This window comes from Syngnathoides biaculeatus, chromosome 12 (genome assembly GCF_019802595.1).
Source record: "Syngnathoides biaculeatus isolate LvHL_M chromosome 12, ASM1980259v1, whole genome shotgun sequence".
Classification (NCBI taxonomy): Eukaryota; Metazoa; Chordata; class Actinopteri; order Syngnathiformes; family Syngnathidae; genus Syngnathoides; species Syngnathoides biaculeatus.
The window spans coordinates 2,164,958-2,188,501 of record NC_084651.1 but is presented as its reverse complement, the minus strand read 5'-3'; the positions used below and the strand labels follow the sequence as shown (position 1 = coordinate 2,188,501).

The following is a 23,544-nucleotide window of genomic DNA, read 5'->3' as shown; positions in this document are numbered from 1 at the left end:
TGCTGCCTTGTCCTGTCAGCGCGGGATCGCGGAAAGAAGCCAAGGAAGATGCGCTGTGGTGCTTTCTGCAGCTCCCTGCGAGATGCGAGATGCTCCGGCCGGCCGCGTGCGTTGAGATGCTGGCTCGCTCCCGCTCCCGCTCCCGCTGCCGCTGTCGCTCTCCCTGCGCTGATCTTTGGCTGCGCGGCGAACGGAGTGCTTTGCTCCTCAGTTACCCGCCGTTACCATCTGCCCTTTTAACGCATGGAGTGCTGACGCTTGCGCTCTCTCTCTCTCTTTCTCTCTCTCTCTCTCTCTCTGTTGATCCCCATGCCATCCCTTTCTCTCCTCTCCTCTCTCTCACCACCTTAATCGTCTCCAGCTCTCCGTCCTCCTCCTCCTCCTCTCTTCCTTTCCAGGAGAAGAAGCCAAGCTCCACCTACCGACGAGCAGCAAAGTGGCGTGGAGACATTCTGCTTTCATTTCAACCCAACCGAAATCAACTTGACTATCCATCTATCCATCCATCCATCCATTTTCTTTGCCGCTTATCCTCACGGGGAGTGCTGGAGCCTATCCCAGCAGTCAACGGGCAGGAGGCGGGGTACACCCTGAACCGGTCGCCAGCCAATCGAAGGGCACACAGAGACAAACAGCCGCACTCACAATCACACCTTGGGGCAATTTAGAGTGTCCAATTCATGTTGCATGTTTTCGGAATGCGGGAGGAAACCAGAGTGCCCACCCGGAGAAAAGCCACGCAGGCACGGGGAGAACATGCAAACTCCACACAGGCGGGTCCGGGATTGAACCCGGGACCTCAGAACTGTGAAGCCAACACTTTCCAAATAATCCAACGTACCGCCTCATCATTAAATAGCCATCCATCCATTTTCTTTGCCGCTTATTCTCACTAGGGTCCCGGGGAGTCATGGAGCCTATCCCAGCTGCTTCACTGTGCCGCCTCATCATTAAATATCCATCCATCCATTTTCTTTGCCGCTTATCCTCACGAGGCTCACGGGGAGTCATGGAGCCTATCCCAGCTGTCAACGGGCTGGAAGTGGGGTACACCCTGAACCGGTCGCAGGGCACACGGAGACAAACGACCAGTCGCACTCACAATCACACCTAGGGGCAATTTAGCATGTCCAATTAATGTTGGATGTTTTCGGAATGCGGGAGGAAACCGGAGTGCCCACCCGGAGAAAACCCACGCAGGCACGGGGAGAACATGCAAGGTCCACACAGGCGGGTCTGGGATTGAACCCGGCACCTCAGATCTGTGAGGCCAAGGCTTTCCAGCTGCAAAAAACAAAAAACAAAAAAAACATGACAGCTGCATGAAGAATAAACGCTGAAACATCTTCCCATGGGAAACGTCTGCTTTTCCAAATGTTCTTTTTTTTTTTTTTTTTTTTTTAAATCAAAATGTGTGGTCACAGATGAGCACAAGTCATCCCCCGACTCTTTATGAAACTGAACATCCCACAGCGTATAAATCCATAAGATCCCATGCCGGGTTTAACCCCGCCCCCGATGGGATACAACAAATGCATATTGGCCCGTGAGCACAACGGACAGAATATTTCGGCTGTTGATGTTTAAAAAAATCTCGTGTAAAAAAAAAAAAAAAAAAAAAGCAGAGGCTTGCTGATTTGATCAGTTTTCTTTGAAAAGCAAAACGTTTTCCGAGAGCGCGTCTGTGATTGTATTTGTTTGAAAATCCCAGTAATTTTCCTTTCATTTCTTCACCATTTGCAAATGACTTCAATACTTTTCAGCCAAGTCGCAGTCAAGACGAACGACTCGGCCGCAGCATTCCATGGTCGGCTCGGTTCCTCGGCGAGCGCGGCAAGAAAAAGAAGCGAAGCGGCGGCTACACAATTGAGAGCAATTTCCGCCTTCCGATCCGAGCGCCACCATAATTGGACGTCTCGGGGATTATTCTGGGGTGCGTTCGGAGTTACAAGTCAGTGCCGAAAATGGTTCCAATTGCTACGTTTAACCTGCTTAACGCACAAACTACGGCCAAAACAGACAAAAGATCTCGGAGGCAGATGGACGTCAGTCTGGTGGTCTGCTTTGCGCATTACGGGAAATGACCGACTGATGGGATGGGCGGCGGGAGACCCATTTGCTTCCTCTCCGGAACCGCCACAGCAACGACTTTGGAGCCGCAGTTGAGAGTTTAAAACCACGCAAACCTTCTACACCAAACGATGGACGTCTCGTGGTCACTGGACTCTTATTAACCTTTCCACTGGATATCGTTAATATGCACTCAAAGGCCACAACATTAGGAACACGAGCCACCCATTTCCTAGGGCGCTTATCCTCATTTGTGAAATGTGGGGAGAAGCGGCGGGAGTACCCGGACAAAACAGAACTGGGAAGTAGATGTGCTCATCACGAGGACGCCATGTTGCACAAAAACATCCATTTTCCTCACCGTTTATCCTCACAAGGGTCGCTGGGCCAATTCGCATCATCCATCCATCCATTTTCTTTGCCGCTTATCCTCACGGGGAGTGGCGGAGCCTACCGCAGCTGTCAACGGAGAGGATCCGGGGTACACCCTGAACTGGTCGCCAGCTAATCGCGGGGCACATAGAGGCAAATAGCCGCACTCACAATCACACCTTGGGGCAATTTAGAGTGTCCAATTAATGTTGCATGTTTTTGGGATGTGGGAGGAAACCGGGGGGGGGGGGGCACCCGGAGAAAAGCCATGCAAACTCCACACGGGCGGGCCCGGGATTGAACCAGCTTGAGCCACCGTGCCGCCCCAATACGCATCATACTTGGGAAAATTTTAATTTCAATATCTTAACTTTGCATTGTCTTCCAAAAGGGATCGTTTTGGGTTTTTTTTCCCCCTTTTCTTTATTAAATGCATGTGTAGCTATTCCAGTGGCCGCAAAGCAAAGAAGTGGACTTCGAAACCATCGACATCGTTTGGATTGACGGGTCATTTTTAAGAATGTGGTGACGTTACATGTTAGTGGACATTTCACTCACCGTCTCCACGGTAGAAAACTGGAACGGAAGCAGGTATCCTCTCCATCATCGTTGTCATCTGACAAAACAAAAAAATGTACAGTAAAAATTCCAATTCAAGACAACTGCGTCTTTTTGTGTGTATTTCGGCATCCATGTACTATCCACCGACAGTACCGCATGTTTATTTTAGGGCCTATAAAAGCAGTATATGAAGCAAGGACTAGGAAAATGTTGTGGCCAAGGGACGGAAAGGGAAGGGCCATGGGAAGATACATTTTCATGGTGCAGGCATGTCACAATGGAGCTTTCCGACCTGTCAATCACTCGTACAATAATAGCCAATCAGATAGCCGCGATGTCTTGACACGCCCCTGCCGCCATGTCGTCCCACAAGCAATGCTGGTTGTCAGTAGTGTGCGCTTGGAAAAGTTCATTTTATGAAGAAAATGGTGCTCAGATGCGCCAGGGGAACGTGCAATTGTGATGTGAGATATTCTGCCCGGTTGATCCACTTTCCAAAGCCGAAAACACAGTTGACGAAGCGTCTACGATGTGTTCAGGCTCGCGGAAGAGCGCGCGTACAACTAAACGTGGACAATATCAACAAACACAAGGTAAGTGAGGGAGAAGTATCTTCTCTGAGTTGGATTTCATTATTATCAGTGCTTTTATACATTGCAGGAGAACAACTTTCACTTTGTTAGCGCATCACTGACCTGCCGAATGAAGCGTGTCGTGTTTTATTCCGAAGAGTCGGGTTAGAGATACATAAATGCGCCACGTCATGCAAGAGAAATTTGCCCATTTGTATCACATCAGACTTTTAAGACAGAGCACGGGGTTCCATTACGAGGCAAGTCAAGTGAATACACCCACTCACTTGTAAAGACTACACTGATATCACTCGTGATCTTTCCAAGTAAAAAGTACTCACCCTGCTTTACATGCGTAGTACGATTCCACAATTTTATCTCGTTGGATTTCAATATGAAGTTTGTGAGGCGTCAAACTTTTTTTGCCGTAACTCTGACATTGCGTCCTGGTCCGTCTAAAATCTTAATTCCGTGTACAAATGCTAGCGTAAAATAGTTGAGACCTCTCTGAAGAACTCTCTCGGACGAGTGTGACGCATTTGCCAAAAAACATACCGCAATATTATCTGGAATACTCGTTAGAGAATCGACTTCGAACCTGTTCTGTTCAGTCGCCATTTTGGAAGTTTGTGGGACATGGCGAATGTAGCTAAGGGGGGGCGGAGCTTAACATCGCCGGTCGGAAACTTCCATTGAGCCAGATAAGCACTAACAGAAACAAATATGTCACTGGGCATAATTTTAACCACCCACCCCCCCCCCCAAAAAAAAAATCTGAATACAGTCATTGAAATAGCGAAAATCAGCTTTCCACTTTTTCAGCAATTACCTTCAAAAATGTATCATGTCTTTCGAAACGAATCTCTGAATTCGCTTTTCACGTTCTCCGAGCATTCTGGACAACAACTGCAGACACGTGACGGATGTCGACCCACAAAAATCCAACCCGGGTTGACGAACCACCAACAATCGGGACCGCGGCTAATTCCCCCCCCCCCCCCCCCCCCCCATTTTGTCGTGTGGAATTGCAACATTTGCGCAGGGAGTTGGGCCGCAGAAGGATTGTCAGGAACCCCCCGGAGAGATTCTCTCTCTTTCTATGGCGCGCTGAGCAAATATTGCTGCAGAGCGTTGAGGAAAATAAAGGCCACTCTAAGCAGCTTATCTGATGAATTCCCCTCCCATGATCCACTGCTGTAATAATAAGCTTAAAAAGCTCCCCTAAGCGACGCGAGATTCATTTAACACAAATGCAAATGCCGTCTGTTTAACGCCGCGCTCGCGTCTCAATTTATTTACTCTTTGATTCTCTATAAATGTGCGCATTATGCGAGCAGCAAACATATGTTTGCAGGAGTGTGCACGTGTGTGTGTGTTTTAGGCGGGTTGCTGTTTTGGAGATAAAGAAAATGTCAAATATGCACTCTGCCAGTGTTGTGCGTAATAAACGAACGCCTGCTTTATTTAATAATACATCACACGGGCACACGGGGAGCAATAAGAGAGCTCGCGGCGGCGGAGCGGCAAGCCTGAGGAAAGAAAAAAAAAAAAGAAAAAAGAAGAGAAAATGTTTTATCCCTGTGAGCGGACGGGATGTTTTGCTGCTTTATGATAAGAGTGCGTGAACTCTGACACGCTCCGCTGGACCATGAGATGCTCCGACGCGGCGGACGGAGAACCTTTAAGTGTTTTCACTCGACGAGCCTTTGCCGTTCCGCTGCAGTACAACGCTGAAAAATAATCACAAAATCCACATGCTGCCAGCCGGGAAGCGTCTTCTTTCCTTAGTTAAATGAATTTTCAAACAATCAATTATAAAATATTCAAACTGTCCTGTTCCGTATTATCGCTGTTAGGCAGAAACCGCGCGCATCCAAATATAGTACATTTCCCAAATGGATACGACTGATGTGCCCACGTCGTCTGCTATTTTCATGCATTATTAACGCATTCAAAGTGTTGAAAATAGCTCGAGAACAAATCTATTAACTCTTCGACACGTGAAGCGTCTGAGAAGCGTCGTAAAACTCGGACTCGTCCCTCGCTCTGCGGAAGCGGCGCGGCGCTACGTCGCTTTAAAGTAACGAGAGAAATTCGCTAGGTGAGACTCACGCGTACGTATGCTAGCAACTTTAGCCTCTGGGGGGGGGGCAACAGCTGGCGTGGCCGCTCAGTAGCTTCATGTTCAAACCGTATTGATTGTTCTTTGATCCCAGATGAATTATTCAGGAACGTTGGGGGATGGGCAGAAATGTAATCTTGGGGTGAAACTGCTAAACTACTTCAGGACATTTGATCACTCGTTATACTTATGGACACATTAAGGCTGAGTGGAGGGTTCAGACTTTTCCCAGTACTAGTGTCACCGGAAAGCCGTTTCAATAGTCTTGAGGGTACATGTACTGGTATGCTCTTTGTCCGACGGTACAACAACGGAGCTTTCCGACAGGCGATCTTCAGCTCCGCCCCCCTGAGCAACAGTTTCCATCTCCCAGAATCTTCCAAAATGGCGACTAAACAGAACAGGTTCGAAGTGGATTCTCTATTGTGTATTAGTATTGCGGTACGTTTTATGCCAAATGCGCCGGACTTGTCCACGAGGGTTCTACAGAGAGGTCTCAACTATTTCACGCTAGGATTTGTACACGGAATGAAGATTTTGGACGGAGCAGGACGCAATGTCAGAGTTACGGCAAAAACGTTGGCGATCGACGCAGAAAAAGTTTGAAGCCTCACAAACTTCATATCGAAATCCAACAGGATAAAATAGTGGAATCGTACTGCGCGTGTAAAGCAGGGAGAGTACTTTTTACTTGGTAAGATCACGAGTAATATCATTGTAGTCTTTAGAAGCGAGTGGGTGTATTCATTTGACTCAACTCGTAACGGAACCCGGTGCCCTGTCTTAAAAGTCCGATGTGATATAAAATGGGCAAATAGACATTTCTCTTGCGTGACGTGACGTAATTTTCGTATCTTCGGCATAAAAGATGACACATTTCATTCAGCAGGTCAGTGATACACGAGCAAAGTGAAAGTTGCTCTCCTGCAATGTATAAAGCACTGATCATATTTTCATCAAACTCGCTTACCTTGGAACATACTGCCTTGTGTTTGTGGCGATTGTCCACATTGAATTGTACATGCGCTCTTCCGTGAGCCTTAATCCATCGTAGACGCTTCGTCAACTGTCTTTTAGGCTTTGGGAAATGAATCAAGCGGGCCCCTTGTAACCTCGCCGGATATCTTTCATCGGAATTGCACGTTCCCCGAGTGCATCTGAGGACCATTTTCTTCGTGACATTGAATTTTCCAAGCAGCATTGCTTGTGGGACAACGTGGCGGCAGGGGCGTGGCAAGACAACGCGGCCATCTGATTGGCTCTTGTTGTACGAGGATTGATACGTCGGAAAGGTCCATTCAGCACACAAGTCACGAGTACAACTCTGACTTAACGGGCTAACTCACAGGTGTCAAACCCAAGGCCCGGGGGCCGGATCCGCCCCACCGCCCGATTTTATGTGGCCCGCGAAGGCGAACCACGTGTACCGACTTCCATTATTTTTGTTCAAATCTGTGCCAAAATCTCCAATTGTCATATCATAAATGATGATGAAAGAGTGCAAGCATTTTTGTGTTACCAAATTTTGTGTCAACAATAGTTGATTTCTGATTCCAAAACCAGTTCCTTCATTTCTTGTATATGTATGATGGGTCAATTCAGCCTTTTGATAGTTTCACAGTCACAGTGGCCCTTTGACAGAAACCATAACTACAATGTGGCCCGTGCGAAAAATGAGTTTGACGTCCCTGGTCTAACTAGTAACATAGGACATAGTTGTTGTAGTGCGGAACCGGATTGTCTTACTACAGGACAAAGAATAGATGTACGTGGATATCGGAAAAATGCTTCGTCCCGACATGCGTGCTGTCAACAAGAGCAGAACTAAGCCCGGGTTGGACTGCAGCGGGCATACCTCCGCTGGCACGTCAACAGCGAGGCCAGCTGAACGGGCCCAATTGGCCGCGGGCCACCGCTGGAGACGCTACAGATGGGACGGCGGGAGCCATCCTGGGGGGCTCTCTCATCCAGACGGCGAAATGTCAGAAAAATGTCAGGGGGGAACCCAGTTGGCCCAGTTGGCCAGGCCATGGCCGCTCCTCGGAGATGCCAATGAAGAGCCACCGAGAGGAAAGGCCAAAGCCGGCCCGTCACGCTACTCTTTGTGGTTCCTCTTCTCGCACTCGACAGAGGACGCTTTCCACACCAATACGTTACAATCTTTTCCGATAGGTGAAAATCTGACACGTAGACAGAAACCTTTGTTCAAAAAAATGTATTAAAATATACAGTAGACGCGCACAAAGTCACGGTTCACCTATTTGTTTTTATGAATCTTTTTCCCCCAATTTTGTTTTAAATCTTATGGGTGGAACCAAACCCAAAAATAACAATCCCAAAAAAAAATGTATATTTATTTACGGTCGGTTTTCTTTTGTTGCGTCAGGGTGCTTTTTGATTGGCTGGAATCTGTTCTACGTCGCAAATCGCGGAGTCATGATTTGGGCAACTCTCCCAACACGCATAAAGAAAGACTTTATATATTATCGTATATCATGAACACGTTCATTCATCATTTGAGATTATCGGCCCTGAACTGTTTTCAGAGCTTCAGATCGGGACAAATCCACTCTTAACACGTGTGCGTGAATAAGAGGGGAGAAGGGGGAAGAGTGAGGGTCCAATGAGAAGCGATAGCGAGGGTGGATGACTTCAAATACTCGGGGTCAACGATCCAGACCAATGGTGGGTGCGGTAAGGAAGTGACGAAACGGGTCCAAGCGGGGTGGAACAGTTGGCGGAAGGTGTCTGGTGTTCTATGTGGCAGAAGAGTCTCCGCTAGGATGAAGGGCAAAGTTTATCAAACAGTGATGCACGGATTAGAGACGGTAGCGCTGAAGAGACAACAGGAAGCAGAACTGGAGGTGGCAGGAAATCAAGATGTTGATGTTCTCGTAGGTTGGATAGGATTAGAAATGAGTGCACTAGAGGGACGGACAGCCAAAGTTGGATGTTTTGGAGACAAGGTTCGATCGGGAGAGCAGACTTCGATTGGTTTGGACATGTCCAGAGGTGAGAGAGTGAGGAAATTGGTAGGAGGATGGTAAGGATGGAGCTACCAGGGAAGAGAGCGAGGGAGAGGAAGACCAAAGAAAAGGTTGACGTGATGTTGTGAGGGAGGACGCGAGGACAGAGAAGAAGATGCAGGCTTAGTTGGAAAAAGATGACACGCTGTGGCAACCCCTCACGGGACAAGCCGAAAGGAAAAGAAGAATAAGAAGAAGGGATCGTCTGGCCTTTGATGTGCTTGGTTGGGTGGGGGGTGAAATCGGCACCAACAATGACTGGCGACCAGTTCAGGGTGTGGTCTGGCTTTTGCCCAAAGTTAGCTGGGGTAGGCCCCAGAACTCCCGAGACCCTTGTGAGGCTAAGCGGCTTGGAAAACGGACGGAAGGACAAAGTCTGAAAGTCTTTATGTATGTAGCAGTCCTTGTGCAGCCCTAGTAGCCCTCGGCGTTATCAATACCCGAGAACGCGCTCTCTGTTTCAAAAAGGTCGATGAGTACATGACGCCCTCTCGTGTGATACTGCTTCGTTGTTGTTTCCTTGATTTTGTTCATCTCGCACCTTGCCCGCCGTTTTTTCATTTCTTCACATTTCGTTTCATTAAACTTAGATTCGGGCTGCAACTAAGGATTATTTGAAGAATCGATTCGTGTGTTGATTACTTTTTCGATCAATCGGTCATTTGGGGGAAAAAAAATATACGTCCCTTTACTCTAAAACATTTCATTGATTCACTTGCTAGTTTGGTTTGTGTCATCAATCCAAAAATCAGCAAAAATGTTCATCGTTGTATTGCAAATTAATTTTCCTTTCACTCAAAAATGATATTACGTCTGCTTTTGTGAAGGACTCCAGAAATGAGAGAATATTTACAGTTCCAGTCACATGTTAAACAATGGGACTAAACGAGTTAACGCTTATTAAAATACAAAAATTGTTGATTAATTTGATAATCAAGTCGTGGTCGATTCATTGATTAATTGCTGCGCCTCTTTCGAAATGGGGGTGTTTGGGGGATGGTGGAACGAATGTTATTTCAATGTATTTAAATAAGGCAAATGCATATTGCATGAGTACATTATGCTGTTAGCTGGCTGACAGAAGGAATTAAATTCATAAGTCAACGTACAAAAGCGGGAACGCAAAAAAACGACGGATGGCGAAACGGGCGGGCGAGAACACTTCATTTGTCTAATTGGTCAGGCTGGAAGAGCATCTGGACATCGGGAGGAAGGAAGCCGCGCCGTGCAAACGTCGCCGTTATTAACGGCGACAGAAGCCGCCTCCGCGCAATCAGACGGCGAGCTTTACGGCCCCGTTAAATAATCGACGACCTTTACGGCTCCGCCAGGAATTGCCAGCCATTTGGCACAACTTATCTCCTCCTCTCCACCGCTGGCACGCCACCAACGCGCAGGCCCGCCCCGCCGCGCTCCCCCGTGTGCTCGCCGCCGATGCTCCAAAAGTTGCGCCTTCCAAATAATAATAACAATAAATAATGAAAGAGAACAGGCACACTTTCCAACAAGAGCAGATATACATTTTATATGACAAGTTCCCAATCATTTCTCAGTGGGAGATGCTTTGTCTTTTTCTGGCACATTCTCACGCACTCGCTCGTACACACTTTCACGTGCGCTCTCTCTCTCTCTCTCTCTCTCTCTCACACACACACATAAACTACATTTTTTTTCATGAACAAAATGTGACTCTCTTCTTTTAATTCTTTATTACGAGCCTTTCTCCGACCACTCTCAATTTGTTATTGTAATGTTCTTTAAAAAAAAAAAAAAAAAAGGGCAAAAACTACTTCCAATGGTCTTTTGGGACTCGCAAGGTGACCGTAATTTCCGACCTACACAGCGCACCTGATTATAAGCCTCACCCAGTACATTTGTAAAGGAAATACTATTTGGTACGTACGTAAGCCGCACCTGTGTAAAAGCCGCAAGTGCCCACATTGAAACATGAGATATTTCCAAAGAAATGTGGTACAAGTTTTACTACCTTAGCTTAGCTTAACATAGCAACAACACGGTAGCATGTACAGGGCTGTTAAAAAAACAAAAAACAAAACAAAAAAAAAAAACAGCTGCGGCAGCTACACAGTAGTAACACGGTAGCACAGCACTAACAGGACCGGTGAAAAAAAAAAAAACATACCTAAATCACTGAGATGTGGCAGTAACACAGTAGCAACACGCTAACGCTGGCGCAGGGCTAAGGCTAGCGCAGTGGCAACGTTAGCGCAGCGCTAACAAGGCCTGTTAAAAAAAAAAAAACATACTGGTAAAAATCACTTATATATGGCAGTAACACAGCAGCAACATGCTAGCACAGCGCTAACGCTAGCACTAACAGGGCCAGTGCTACGCTCTGAAGGATCCCGGTGCTGAAAAGTCTCCTTGTGATTAATGTTATAATTTCTGCTCGAAAGTCCCCTTGCGGCCGTTAGAAAAAAAAAATGCACAAATTAGCCACATCATCGCATAAACCGCAGTATTGAAAGCGTGTGGAAAAAAGTCAAAAGTTTATAGGCCGGAAATGACGGTACATTTAAGTGGCGTTGGGATTAGGAAATGGTCCAAGGAAACGTGGACCCAACAGGTTTGAGAATCCCCGGTCTCACCTTTGACTTGGTTTGCTGACGCTCGCCTCCGTGACACGGCCCAATGGTCAAGCGGCTTCTGATTATTTCTGTTGTGAACTGGCGCCACAGAATAAAAAAAAAAAAGGGATTGGACTTGAACTTGAAGTTGACGTTCACGGTCTGTAGCTCTGCAGCTGGCGGCAGAATCCTGGGTTGGGGCGACTGGAAGGCCTGGCCAGTTTCACCTGCCGGTACGCCTCGTCGAACGGGAGCCCCTCCCTCCACATCAAGTATGCCGTGACGATGGCGGCGGAGCGCGACACGCCCGCGTTGCAGTGGACCAGAACCACGCCGTCCTGAAGCAACAGAGAGAGAGCACTCAAGTCTGGTCCTTTGAGTATTATTAGAAAAAAAAAAAAAAAAGAAAAAAATACTTCATCCTTTCATTCCGAGGTAATGATTACATTTTTATGCTCTCGCCCTTAAGGCCCAATACAGACCGACTATTGTGGGAAAATAAAATAAAAATTCAGTTTGCAACCACACTGCGATAGAAAAACTTTTGAGGTTCCACAAACAATGCACGGGACTGCAGCATGATTCACTGAACCACAAAAACATGTCGTGATTGTCAAGGAAGAAGTGGGCTTGAACTCCTCCACTGGGGGGAATTGTACTCACACCACAAAAAAAGGTACAGGCACTTGTGTGACGGCAGTTTGAATTCTGAACCTTTGTGTCAACTTCTGAGTCGTTCGACCTCAGGGGTGTTCATCGAGATTCCACCGTATACAGTAAGGCAGAAAATGACCGCACTACATATTTGTATTACAATCCCGCACAAGCAGTAATGGATCGAATATACATAAGGTGCAATCTGTGTACGGGAGCGTGAATATGTAACTTGATATTAATGCCAATGCAATTATTTTTACTGCCTGCAGTGTCAGGGTGGTAATGATTCAATTAAAGACGCGTCTTAATACAATCCCCGAGCTCGCCACATTGACGCATTTGTGCCGTTTTGTATCGCGCGTGGCGTCGCTTGCGACCGCATCATATCTGCCAATCAACGTCCGTGAAGTCAGATGGACCATCGAAAAACGCTTTTTTTCTTGCAGTAATTGACATGTTATAGCCGCTTTCTGCGGTTTACTTTCAAACATAACCCAATCATGCGTCCGCTCGGGCCTCATCTTTTATGACTCACTGTCAGTCAGAGAGGTTGCCCCATTGGATTATCGCCATAGATACGCAGAGCAGGCCGTGTTTTGATACTTTTGGGGCAAATAAGTCACATCTGGAAAATAAAAATTGCTTAAACCAGATAATCCACGGCGGGCAACACGGAAACTTAATTTGCTTTCGGTCCGAGCGGTCTCGTTTTGTCCTTATTCGACAGGGCCCGGGCTGAGCGTTTCCATATCAGCGCGCATATCACGTGGCCTAGCGCACAATGAGAACCGCGCGGGCCTGCCAGGAACGCCATCCAATTAAAGGAGGTCAAAGGTGAAGAAAGGGACACTCGGATGGGGACTCGATGCCAGCCTGGTCTTTGTGCTGAGCTTTGGTCTTTTGAGTCGCGCTGCGGAGAAACCGAAAAACGCAATGCGGGGATGTTGCCGGTCTGTGCAGGAGCGATTGTTGGAGACTGAAATCAGCGCTTTACTAAAGATACTTTTTGATATCAAATCGGTTGCAGCGAGCAGACTCTGTCAATGTGGATTTATTGGGTGGGTTTAGAATTCAAATTCTCCCACGGAAAATAAAGGAAATACTGCTGCCACGGCCGTTCTAAAAGCTTTATTTACTGTACAGGCAATACCGTAATTTCCCGCCTTCCAAGCCGCGACTTTTTTCTACACGCTTTCAACCCTGCGCTCTATGCGGCTAATTTGTGCATTTTTTCTTACGGCCCCAAGGTGGCACTCGAGCGGAAAAGGTAAGAATGAGACCGGGGGAATACATGTGCCGAGGAAGTGACTTTTACCGGCTCCGTTAGAGCTGCGCTAGCGTGTTGCTGCTGTGTTACTGGCGCGTCTCAGTGATATGTAGCGGTAAGTTTTATTTTAACAGGCCCTGTTAGTGCTAATGCTAGCGCTAAACTTTTTCTGTGTACCGTCTTTCTTTGTAAATATCTCCTGTGTCAATGTGGGCACTTGCGGCTTTTACACAGCTGCGGCGTATGTGCGTACCAAATGGTATTTCCTTTACAAATGTACTCGGTGAGGCTTGTAACCAGGTGCGCTCTGGGGGCCGGGAATTACCGGTAATTTATGCAAGATTCTGAACTGGCAAACGAAGGCCGAGGATGTAAACCGCAAAAACTCAGCCATAATTTTTTCTGGCTTGCAAAGACGAAAAGGGGCTCACTTTTTTTGTTTTATTGCCGCTTGAGCCATTCTATGCTGAGCGGCGACAGATTGTGATTATAATGCGATCGTAATCGCGTTATTCCGCGTCGCAATCATAATCAAAATCCTAAACGCAGTCTTCATGTAAGCTACAGCCCAAAATTAAATTCTTTTGAAAGTGTGGTTTTTTTTTTTTTTTTTTTGGGGGGGGGGGATTTTATTAGAAAGCGGGCAAAGATGATCCTCACATTCGCCACCCTCCGTTCACACAAGGTGGGACAGATAAGCAGACGAGAGGATGTACATCTGTTATCATACGACGCACATAAAAGGGGGCTGAAACTATTTGTGGAATTAATCAGATTACCTTGATTGCCTGGAAGCGTCGCACTGAGCATTTTTCCACGTGTACTAACATGACTGCAATCGCAAACTAATAATCCACCCAACTGCGCACTGAAGTTCGGCGTATCTGCTGTGCTCACTTATCGGGAAAAGGAAGTGTTGCAGAAATCTCAACTACGCATTGCTGATCCAGCCGTTTGGCTTTCTGCTTCTTGCTTTAATTTGTAGCAAGGCTTCCACGGGCTTCTCCCGTCTCTAATAAAACAACATGATGAATGTACAGTGCGCGTTTATTGATTGAGCGCACAATAAAGCAGGGCAGTGAGATCCAATCGCGAGTGTTCCCCCGAGACGCCGGCGGAGAATGCATATGGATGAATTCCGCCGTACCTGCTCCCGGGCCCGATCTATAAAGGAGCCGCACTCCTCCACATGTGAAGCGATGTCCGTCTCCGGGAGGTCCAGGATCCGGACGGTCTTGTAGACCAACTGATCGAGGAACGCGTCGGCCACTCCGTAGGCCACGTTCAGCACGTGCGACACCTGTTTGGGGGGGGGGGGGGGGAGACGATGAGGCACCTTGGCAAGGGGTGGGCGATTGTGGCGGCGGCGCGACGGCCCCTGACGGAGACCAAGGAAAATAAAGCAGGTTGCGGTGGGGGGGTGGGCGACAGAAGAGGTGTTTGTTACGAGCCAGATGGTGTTTCTTAAATAAATGATTATTTTACAATCAAAATCCCTTTCTCAGTCTAGTTGTTGTTGCTGCCGTTTTATTGTAGCAACGTGACAGGTGGCCGTCATCACCATCCTGGAATTTGATGTAGCAGAACTTCGAAAGCCAATAAATTCCTCCATTATACTGCGGCTATTTGAGTTTGAAATCTTACGGAAATTTGGACACTTGGACTTAGAGAACCCCTCAGAATAGGAGCCTGGACCACACAAATGGAATAAATTGCCGACAGGGGTGAGGTCGGGAATATTTTCAGATCCGGGTGACTTTTAGAGTACTGTATTTCCACTTTTAATGATATTTCTTGTAATGTGCACTCTTTTAACTGTACTTTTATTTGAAACGGGCAATATAAATAAACACGTCAGATGACACAAAAGGGGCAAGGAGGTACTTTGAAGTGGGGAAAAAAAATACATGATGCTGTTTTAATCGAATCTGAAGTCATGTTTTCGAGGCAGGGCGGTACGGTTGCTCGGCCGGTAAAGCGTTGGCCTCACAGTTCTGAGGTCCCGGGTTCAATCCCGGGCCCGCCTGTGTGGAGTTTGCACGTTCTCCCCGTGCCTGCGTGGGTTTTTCACCGGGTGGGTACTCCGGTTTCCTCCCACACCCCAAAAACATGCAACATTAATTGGATACTCGAAATTGCCCCTCGGTGTGATTGTGAGTGCGCCTGTTTGTTCTTCGTGTGCCCTGCGATTGGCTGGCGACCAGTTCAGGGTGTAAACCCCGCCTACATCCCGGTGATAGCTGGGATAGGCTCCGGCACTCCCCGCGACCCTCATGTGGATAAGCGGCAAAGAAAATGGATGGATAGATTTTATAAGCTATATCACACCAAAAAATTTTGCCCAAAAAGGCAAGCCCCCCCACCACCACCACACACACACACACCACACACAACACACACACACACACACACCACACACACACACACACACACACACACACACACACACGCAAAACTCAATTTCTTCAGAACCCACTATCTGATTTTGAAAAATTCCTGCTGCGTTGCATTCAGGCGGAAGTGGCCATTCCAACCACGCTCATTATTTTGACAGATTATCATATTTGGGAAATCTCGTCACGGTGGCATTTACACCTGAAGGTCTCGAAACCGACCACACGCGCCGCCACCGTGAACAAGCAAGTACTGTACACACGGCGGTGAGGACACAAAACAACACACTTGACTTTATTTGCATTCACGCCGGCTATAAAAACGGGAGTGCGGAACGAGTAAAATGATGACTGCGGCGGACTCGCAGCGCACCGTGAGTGTTGTGTTCGGCAAATGAAGAGCAGCGGTCCAAAGTGGAGAACACTTTTGTGGCTCATTAACGAGGCGCGGCTGCGACAGTGAACGCGTAAGAGGGGCATCGGGGGAGGTCAACAAATTATACTCGAGCACACTCGTTTCTCCCGCTCTTAATGCCGCCGCGTCTGCTTGGAAACGCGGCCGCAATGTACACGCAGTAAAAACCGGCAAGCCGGAACAGTGCGGCTGGTGCACGTTAGCGCGCATTATTAGCATGTTAGCACGTGAGCGACGGCGGTAATCGGCGCGCAGCAAGTCACGGGTGCGCGCTGGAATTCAATTACCGCCGTCGGTTAAGTGTGATAAACGACTTCGTTGGGGCAATCGAACCCCAATCAAAGATTGCATCAGCATTTTAAAAATTGTCTTAAGGGGTGTGTTGCTCTTCCATCGCGACAATACGTTCACAATCTCCAAGGTGACTTCATTAAACAACCGAATTACAGTAGCGTCATAACTCGGGAGATTGATTTGAATGATATCCATCCATTTTCTTAGCCGCTTATCCTCAGAAGGGTCGCGGGGAGCGGCGGAGCCTATCCCTGCTGTCGACGGGGCACACCCTGAACTGGTTGCCAGCCAATCGCAGGTCACAATCACACCTCGGGGCAATTTAGAGGAGTGATTCTCAAACAGTGTGCCGGGGTACATTAGTGTGCCGTGAGCGCTCTTCAGGCGAGCCGTGGGAAGTTATCCCATTTTATGTAATTGCTAAAAAACAAATGTTTATTCCCAGAAATAATGTATCTTTGTTGATCTATTTATGCCAGTGAGGCATAATGACAGACAGAACAAAAAAAATCCTCTTCTATTAGATGGCAGGAAGTACATAAGTAATTAATCGATCCATTTTTGGTGACATTTACTTTTGTTGGTGTGCCGTGGGATTTTTTCCAAATATAGTATATGGTAAAATATGTGCCTTGGCTCTATAAAGGTTGGAAATCACTGATTTAGAGTGTCCAATTAATGTTGCATGTTTTGGGGATGTAGGAGGAAATTATATATGTATTTTATTATTAGTAGTAGTATTTTTTTTTTTGTTTGTTTTTTGATAGGACATCTACAGGAAGACGAAACTTTATCGAGCATTTCTTAGGGCCATTTTTATCTTTTTCATACCTCTCCTTTACTAAATGTGACCACAAATAGTGGGGAACTCGGGTCTAATATTTTCCTCACAATATTCATATTTTTCTATGCATGTTTCAACGATATAGAAAAAGATAAAGACGAGGTTTCATTTTTAATAAAAATAAGGCTTTTGCGGCGGCACGGTTGCTCAGCTGGCAAAGCGCTGGGCTCACAGTTCTGAGGACCTGGGTTTGATCCCGGCCCCCGCCTGTGTGGAGTTTGCACGTTCTCTTAATGTAACGGATAGTGTCCCTAATAATGCGGCCATTGAATGTTGTCATAAATGCAGCGACAGCGACAGACCTCGCGAGCTACGGCAACCAGCAGGGAACGACCGTCTTCAAAGTGTCCTTCCAGGCAGAACCGGGTGAGTTCTGCAACGACGGCCCCTGGAGCCAGAGCATTTCCTAGGAGCCGTGCTGGGATCATTTACTCCCCCTGCTGAGCGGAAGCAACACTGCGCGAGGCCGCATCTAATCTCGTCCATGCGATCGGCCCCCCCACCCCCACGCAAGAGCACAAAATTGAACACACCCCCCCCCCCCTTCTCTACACTGACCTGATATCTCTGCAAGGTGTCCATGTCGTGGGCCGCATCCTGAGAGGCTGAAAGAGAAGAACAAAAAAGATGAGAAAACAACAATTGAAGCAAAATTACTGAAGCAAAAAAGAAAAAAAAAATTGTAAATGGCTGCAGCCTTGCATGAACTCCAACCAGAATAAAATTGCGTCTCTCAATATGACACAAAAAGAAAACTGAATCCTGGGGCAGCTGTGGAGGAGTGCTTCAGGATGTGGGCCGGTACGCACTAATGCTGATGCTGTTGTGGATGTAAAAAAACAAAACAAAACACTTCTGTATGTTCAGGTTTAATAAAGGTAAAAAAAATAAATAATAATAATTACTCCATAAGTCTTTACGAGCACATTTCGGTTGAAGGGAAGATGCTCATGTGCCCAAAATGGGCTAAGACCATTGCAAGAATTTTTGTTGCATACCGTAATTTCCGGCCAAAAAGCCGTGACTTTTTCCCACGCGCTTTCAACCCGGCGTTTTTTTTCCAACGGCCACAAGGGGGCAGTCGAGCGGAAAATGTAAGCGTGAAACCGGTGGAATATATGTGCCGAGGTAGTGACTTTAACCGGTGTGACGGTCTGAGCACTTCCCCCGTGCTGAAAAGTCTCCTTGTGATTAATGCGCCTGCGTTACTAACAGGGGGAACTCTGGGTACGTAGCAGAAACTTACTGGGAAATCCCCCCGGTCTCATAGTTCCCCTTCTTCTACTTAGAGCGAGCTAACATAAATTATATCCTAAGCCTAACCTTAAAACAAAAGTTGATAAAAAGATAAACACATATACGTACGTTCGCTGCGTTCATCTTTCTGAGACGTACTTAGCGAACGTGAACGCGATGTTTCAGACTGGCTGGAAGTTTACAAAATACACGTGCGTGTGCATTAATCACAAGGAGACATTTCAGCACCGGGAGCGCTCAGACCATCACACCGGTCCGGCCCTGTTAGCGCTGCGCTAGCATGTTACTCCCGTGTCTCGGTGATTTTTACCAGTATGTTTTTTTTTTAACGGACCCTGTTAGCGCGGCGGTGCTAGCGTTAGCACGGTGGCACTAGCATTAAACTCTCCGTGTCGTCTTTCTTTGTAAATATCTCGCGTTTCAATGTCGGTTTCAATGTGGGCACTTGCGGCTTTTACACGGCTGCACCCCATGTGTGTACCAAATGGTATTTCCTTTACAAATGTACTCGGCGAGGCGTATAACCAGGTGCGCTCTGTGGGCCGGGAATTACAGTATACGTGTTGTGAATGTACGTGCATGCCAAAAAAATAAGTGTAACCGTGAATCTGTCCTCAGAGGGACAATAGTTCTTCTGCGAGTGTTTTATAAAAATGGACGGCGACGCTTGAAAGCGTAAATGGGGGAAGTTTATCATCTTGAAATGAGTTTGCTCACACACGCACAAAAAAAAAAAAAAAAAGGTTGACACCGCAAATCCCAGCAGAGTCGTAAGCAAGCGGACGTCGTGATTGGCTGACTTGCGAGGGTGAAAAAATAGGCGAACTTCATCGCTGTCGGCGCTAATGTGCCGTAAAGGAATTTTTCACCTTTGACTCGAACAGATGCAATATTAATATTGATCCCTGCTGACAAGTTTTCTCATTCTACGGAGCAGAACGGCCACATCGAGCTGGGAGGGAGTTCAATGTCAGGCTCAAGGACACTCCAGTAAGAACCACACGTATACAAGGTACAACAGTATTCAGGCCCCACCAGATGGCGCTGTTTTTTTATGGGCTTACCTATCCAGAACATAGCACTGAAGGAGTTAAGTTCCAGAAAACCCATGTAATAGAGGAACTCTATGAAGTGCAAACCAATTATTTACTGCATATTGATATCCATTTGGATGTTACAAATGTGCAATTCAGTATCAGTTTGTGATACTTTAGCAAGGTGCAGTTACTAATTTCTCCACTTGAGGTCAGTATCCTTACACTTTGCATCACTTAAAACAAGCATTATGTTTTTAAAAGGCAATCGTTGATGTACAAACGACGGGCGATTTGCTGGTAGGCGCCGTGCTTCGCAGGGACAGTCTCGGCATTGAAAGCGGCGCAAAAGCGTCACAGTGCTAGCTGCTCCTTCCCAGAATTTCTTACGGTGTGCTTTTCAACTATCGATTGTAGAAAAATCAACCCAAGCATTCCTCTTTACTTGCATCTGTTCCATATTGTTGGCCCAAACAGTTCCACATTGGTCGTGTGGACAATCGCTACGTTTGTACATACGGCTAGGCGGATATTTGTGAATTCATTGCATAAAACTCAAAACGGTGGCGTGTGTGTTATGTAAATCATTGGGTCACGGGCGCGCTGGGGGTTAACCCAGCTATCGGACGAGAGGCGGGGTAAACCCCGAACTGGTCGCTAGCCAATCGGTAGGGAGATTTAAACAACGAACAATTGCCACTCACTTTCATAAAAACAGACAATTTAGGAAAGGTCAGCACCACATTTTCACCAGATTGGACAAAATATTTTGTTGCCAGGAGTTTCCATTACACCAAACTAACATTTATAGGTCTGGTCGGCGGGGGGTAATTTAAAAAAAAAATTAAAAAAAAATAAAAAAAATATATATATATACACACATGTGTGTTTTTTTAATAAATTTAATAAATTAAATGTATTATTTCAATTTAATAAATAAAAAATGTAAAATATTTATAGGTCGGGGGGGAATTATATATTCTGTTCTTTGTTCTTCTTCTCAGTACTCAACATGAACGTCGTACCAGGGCGGCACCGGCTGCCGGACACAAATCTCTTGCGTGTTGTTACATACTTGGCCATTAAAGACGATTCTGATTCTGATCTCCATGTCATATGCTTTCTTCATGATGCCATCTATTTTATGAAGCGGTCCAGTTCCTGCTGTAGAAAAGCAGCCCCACAACATAACGCTGCCACCTCCATGCATCACAGTTGCGAGGGTGTTCTCAGGTCTTCACACTTACTTTCATCAGATCACAGCACATTTCCAGAAGTTAAAATCTTTGTCTTGCACAATGTATGTAAACCTCTGGCTTCAGCTATATAACTGGTCATCCAGCCATTATCTGAGCCGCTTATCCTCACAAGGGTCGCAAGAGTGCCAGAGTGGGAACTGAATGCACGGTTCCTGCACCCAAGTCGGGCGAGTGTCCCTCTCCATCATCAGTGACCTTATGTATACGCAAACTATGATAATATATAATATTAAATATATTACATTAAGTTATCATTGCTAAACGGACAGTAGGGGTAGGTAGGCCACAATTCTGTTTCTCACCCAGCAGTAAGAAGGGTCGGACAACTCCAACTTGAAGGTCCAGACTCTGATCCTCCACAAATCCGCATCCGTTCCCCTCCTCCAGCTCCTCCACCTCTGCTCCCGCATCGGTGTGCCTCTCCAACAGCTTTCTGCCCGTCACCGTGGTAACGCGGGTGCACTGTTTCCTCAGGCGGCTTTTGGAGAAGCCCTCAATCTCCCCGGACAGCGAATGCATCACCGGAGGGTTGAACAGGACTGGAAGTGTTGCGTTCAGGTGAAGTTTAGGAAAGAAGGCATATGATTTTTTTTTTTTTTTTTCATGGGGGACAGGGGGGGGGGAGAGACCTCTGATTTATTGCATGCATGTACAAAGTGTGATGTGAGCAGACTATGTAACAGCACAAATATGTAACGACCTGCAGTAATTTGCTTTAATTTCAACTACAATGTTTCCTATTCTAAATTATTTCACGTCAAGCAAAATCGATATTTTTTTACGAAACTAAAAATCTATTCAGTTATAGATTTATCCAAGCTATAATTAATAATGTGACGAGCCAAAACCTGCTGTGTTGTTGTTAAACTGATTCGCGTACTCACCTTGTAAAAATGTAGATTGACACGACCTGCAACTATAAAGTTCTACAATTACTGTCTCCGGGGTTTACATAATATTCCGCCAGCTGTTGTTACGACGTAAAAAAACCTGAGAACATGAATATTCGCTGGCTGCATTAAAAAAATGTTCAACCACAGCGTTTAGCGTTTGGAAAGTAACAGACACACCGGAAGGACGTCACAGAATGATAGATTCAATGTCTTACAATAAAGTAGGAATGCTGAACATCCCAGAAAGGGAGGAGATTCATACAGTGGTGCACATTTTGTGAAACGGTTCATCTATAACTAAAAGTATGAGCTGCTTAACAAAAAACGTTCTTCTCTCATAAATAATTGCTTCTCACGTTGTGCAACTATCACTGGTGTGAAGCATAATCAGATAACAGTATATTAATTACTTGCCACTACAAGCACCATTTTTTTTTTTTTTTTTCTGAAATACTGTTACTTTTTTCTTATCAGTCCATAGAATATTCTGCTTGGTCATGGTGGTCATTCAGATGTTTGTTTGCAAAAGTAAGATGAGACTTATGTTATTTTTTGTCAGCAGTTTTTTGCCTTGGTACTCTGCCATGGATGCTATTTTTTTTCCATATTTCCTCATTATTGTGGATTAATGAGCACTGACCTGAAGTGAAGCAAGGGGTGGGGGGTTCACAGTTCTTTAGATTGTGTCTTGGGTTCCTATGTGACCCCCCTGGATGAGTTCTTGCTGCGGTCTTAGGGTAACTTTGGCAGGTCACCCACTCTTGCCGAGCTTTACCGCAGTTTCATATTTTGGGATGCGGGAGGAAACCGGAGTCCCAGGAGAAAACATACGCAAGCACGGGGAAAACATGCAAAAACCAAACAGGGGGAGCAGGGATTTGAACCCCTCGATCCTCAGAATTGTGAGGCAGATGCTCTAAATCAGGGGTGTCAAACTCATTTTTGTCACGGGCCACACTGTACTTGCAGTTTCCCTAAAAGGGCCGTTATGGCTGTGAAACGATAAAAATCTTTAACCGTCTCATCATATTCACACATGAAATTTATGAACTGGTTTTGGAATCAGAAATCAAGGATGATGGGTTTTTCCAACTATTGTTGTTTGGTAACACAAAAATACTTGTAATACCTCCATGTTATCATTTATGATGTGTCAATTTCAAATTTTGGTACAGATTTGAACAAAAAAAAAAAATCATGGAAGTTGATACACATGATTTGCCTCCGTGGGCCAGATCTTGCCCCCGGGACTTGAGTTTGACTCCTGTGCTCTAAACACTGGTACACTGTTCCATCATTATGCTATTACTATGAAAAATCATAGTATCTGTAAAATCTTTTGATCATGAAATAGAAAAAGAATTGATTCTGTTTCATGCGAAGAAGAAGTCTGGGCCGCCTGTGTGGAGTTTGCGTGTTCTCCCCGTGCCTGCGTGGGTTTCCTCCGGGTGGGCACTCCGGTTTCCTCCCACATCCCAAAAACACGCAACAATAATTGGACACTCAAAATTGCCCGTAGGTGTGATTGTGAGTGCGTTTGTCTCCATGTGCCCTGCGATTGGCTGGAGACCAGTTCAGGATGTACCCGGCCTCCTGCCCGTTGACAGCTCGGATAGGCTCCAGCACTCCCTGCGACCCTTGTGAGGATAAGAAAATGGATGGATGGATGGATGGATGGATGGATGGATGGAAGTCCGGTTTGGTGGCCTCAGTACTGCATCTCTGCTTTTTCCAGATGATGTGGTTCTGTTGGCTCCATCAAACAAAAACAATTAAAGAAAAACAGTATTCAGCGACGAATAAAAATAATTCGATCTAATTAAATCAAATATACACATTTTAAAAGTTAAAAACGTGGAAAAAAAAAATATTGCAATGTTGAGTGCGTGAATCGGCAATAGAGAAATCAGGCGAACGAGG

At 46.2% G+C, this 23,544-nt stretch overlaps 1 protein-coding gene across 6 annotated transcripts; it reads right to left on the bottom strand.

Annotated features, from left to right (window-relative positions):
* Positions 1–9: 9 nt before the first annotated feature.
* Positions 10–23,493, bottom strand: LOC133509907 (dual specificity protein phosphatase 19-like). 6 transcript variants are annotated; one of them, XM_061837381.1, is made up of 9 exons: positions 21,616–23,493; positions 21,034–21,270; positions 17,740–17,786; positions 14,383–14,535; positions 11,539–11,649; positions 11,333–11,410; positions 3,001–3,058; positions 2,432–2,529; positions 1,161–1,284 (listed from the first exon to the last, which is right to left on the bottom strand). In XM_061837381.1, exons 2-8 carry the CDS (start codon positions 21,248–21,250, stop codon positions 2,468–2,470), a joined length of 726 nt encoding a protein of 241 aa, XP_061693365.1. In that variant the 5' UTR covers positions 21,251–21,270; positions 21,616–23,493; the 3' UTR covers positions 1,161–1,284; positions 2,432–2,467. The 6 variants fall into 6 exon arrangements, 5 of the variants coding, with proteins under 5 accessions (XP_061693364.1, XP_061693365.1, XP_061693366.1 ...); XM_061837380.1 differs by lacking the exon at positions 2,432–2,529 and having other exon boundaries at positions 10–1,284; XM_061837382.1 differs by lacking the exons at positions 1,161–1,284; positions 2,432–2,529 and having other exon boundaries at positions 2,978–3,058.
* Between the last annotated feature and the right edge of the window lie 51 nt (positions 23,494–23,544).

Coding starts and splice junctions, on each gene's coding strand:
- LOC133509907 (XM_061837380.1), bottom strand. CDS start 21,250: ATGCATTCGCTGTCCGGGGAGATTGAGGGCTTCTCCAAAAGCCGCCTG. Junction 14,536..17,739: donor ACACCTTGCAGAGATATCAG/GTCAGTGTAGAG, acceptor CCCCCCAAACAG/GTGTCGCACGTGCTGAACGT. Junction 3,059..11,332: donor GTCAGCAAACCAAGTCAAAG/GTGAGACCGGGG, acceptor TTGTTTTGTCAG/ATGACAACGATGATGGAGAG.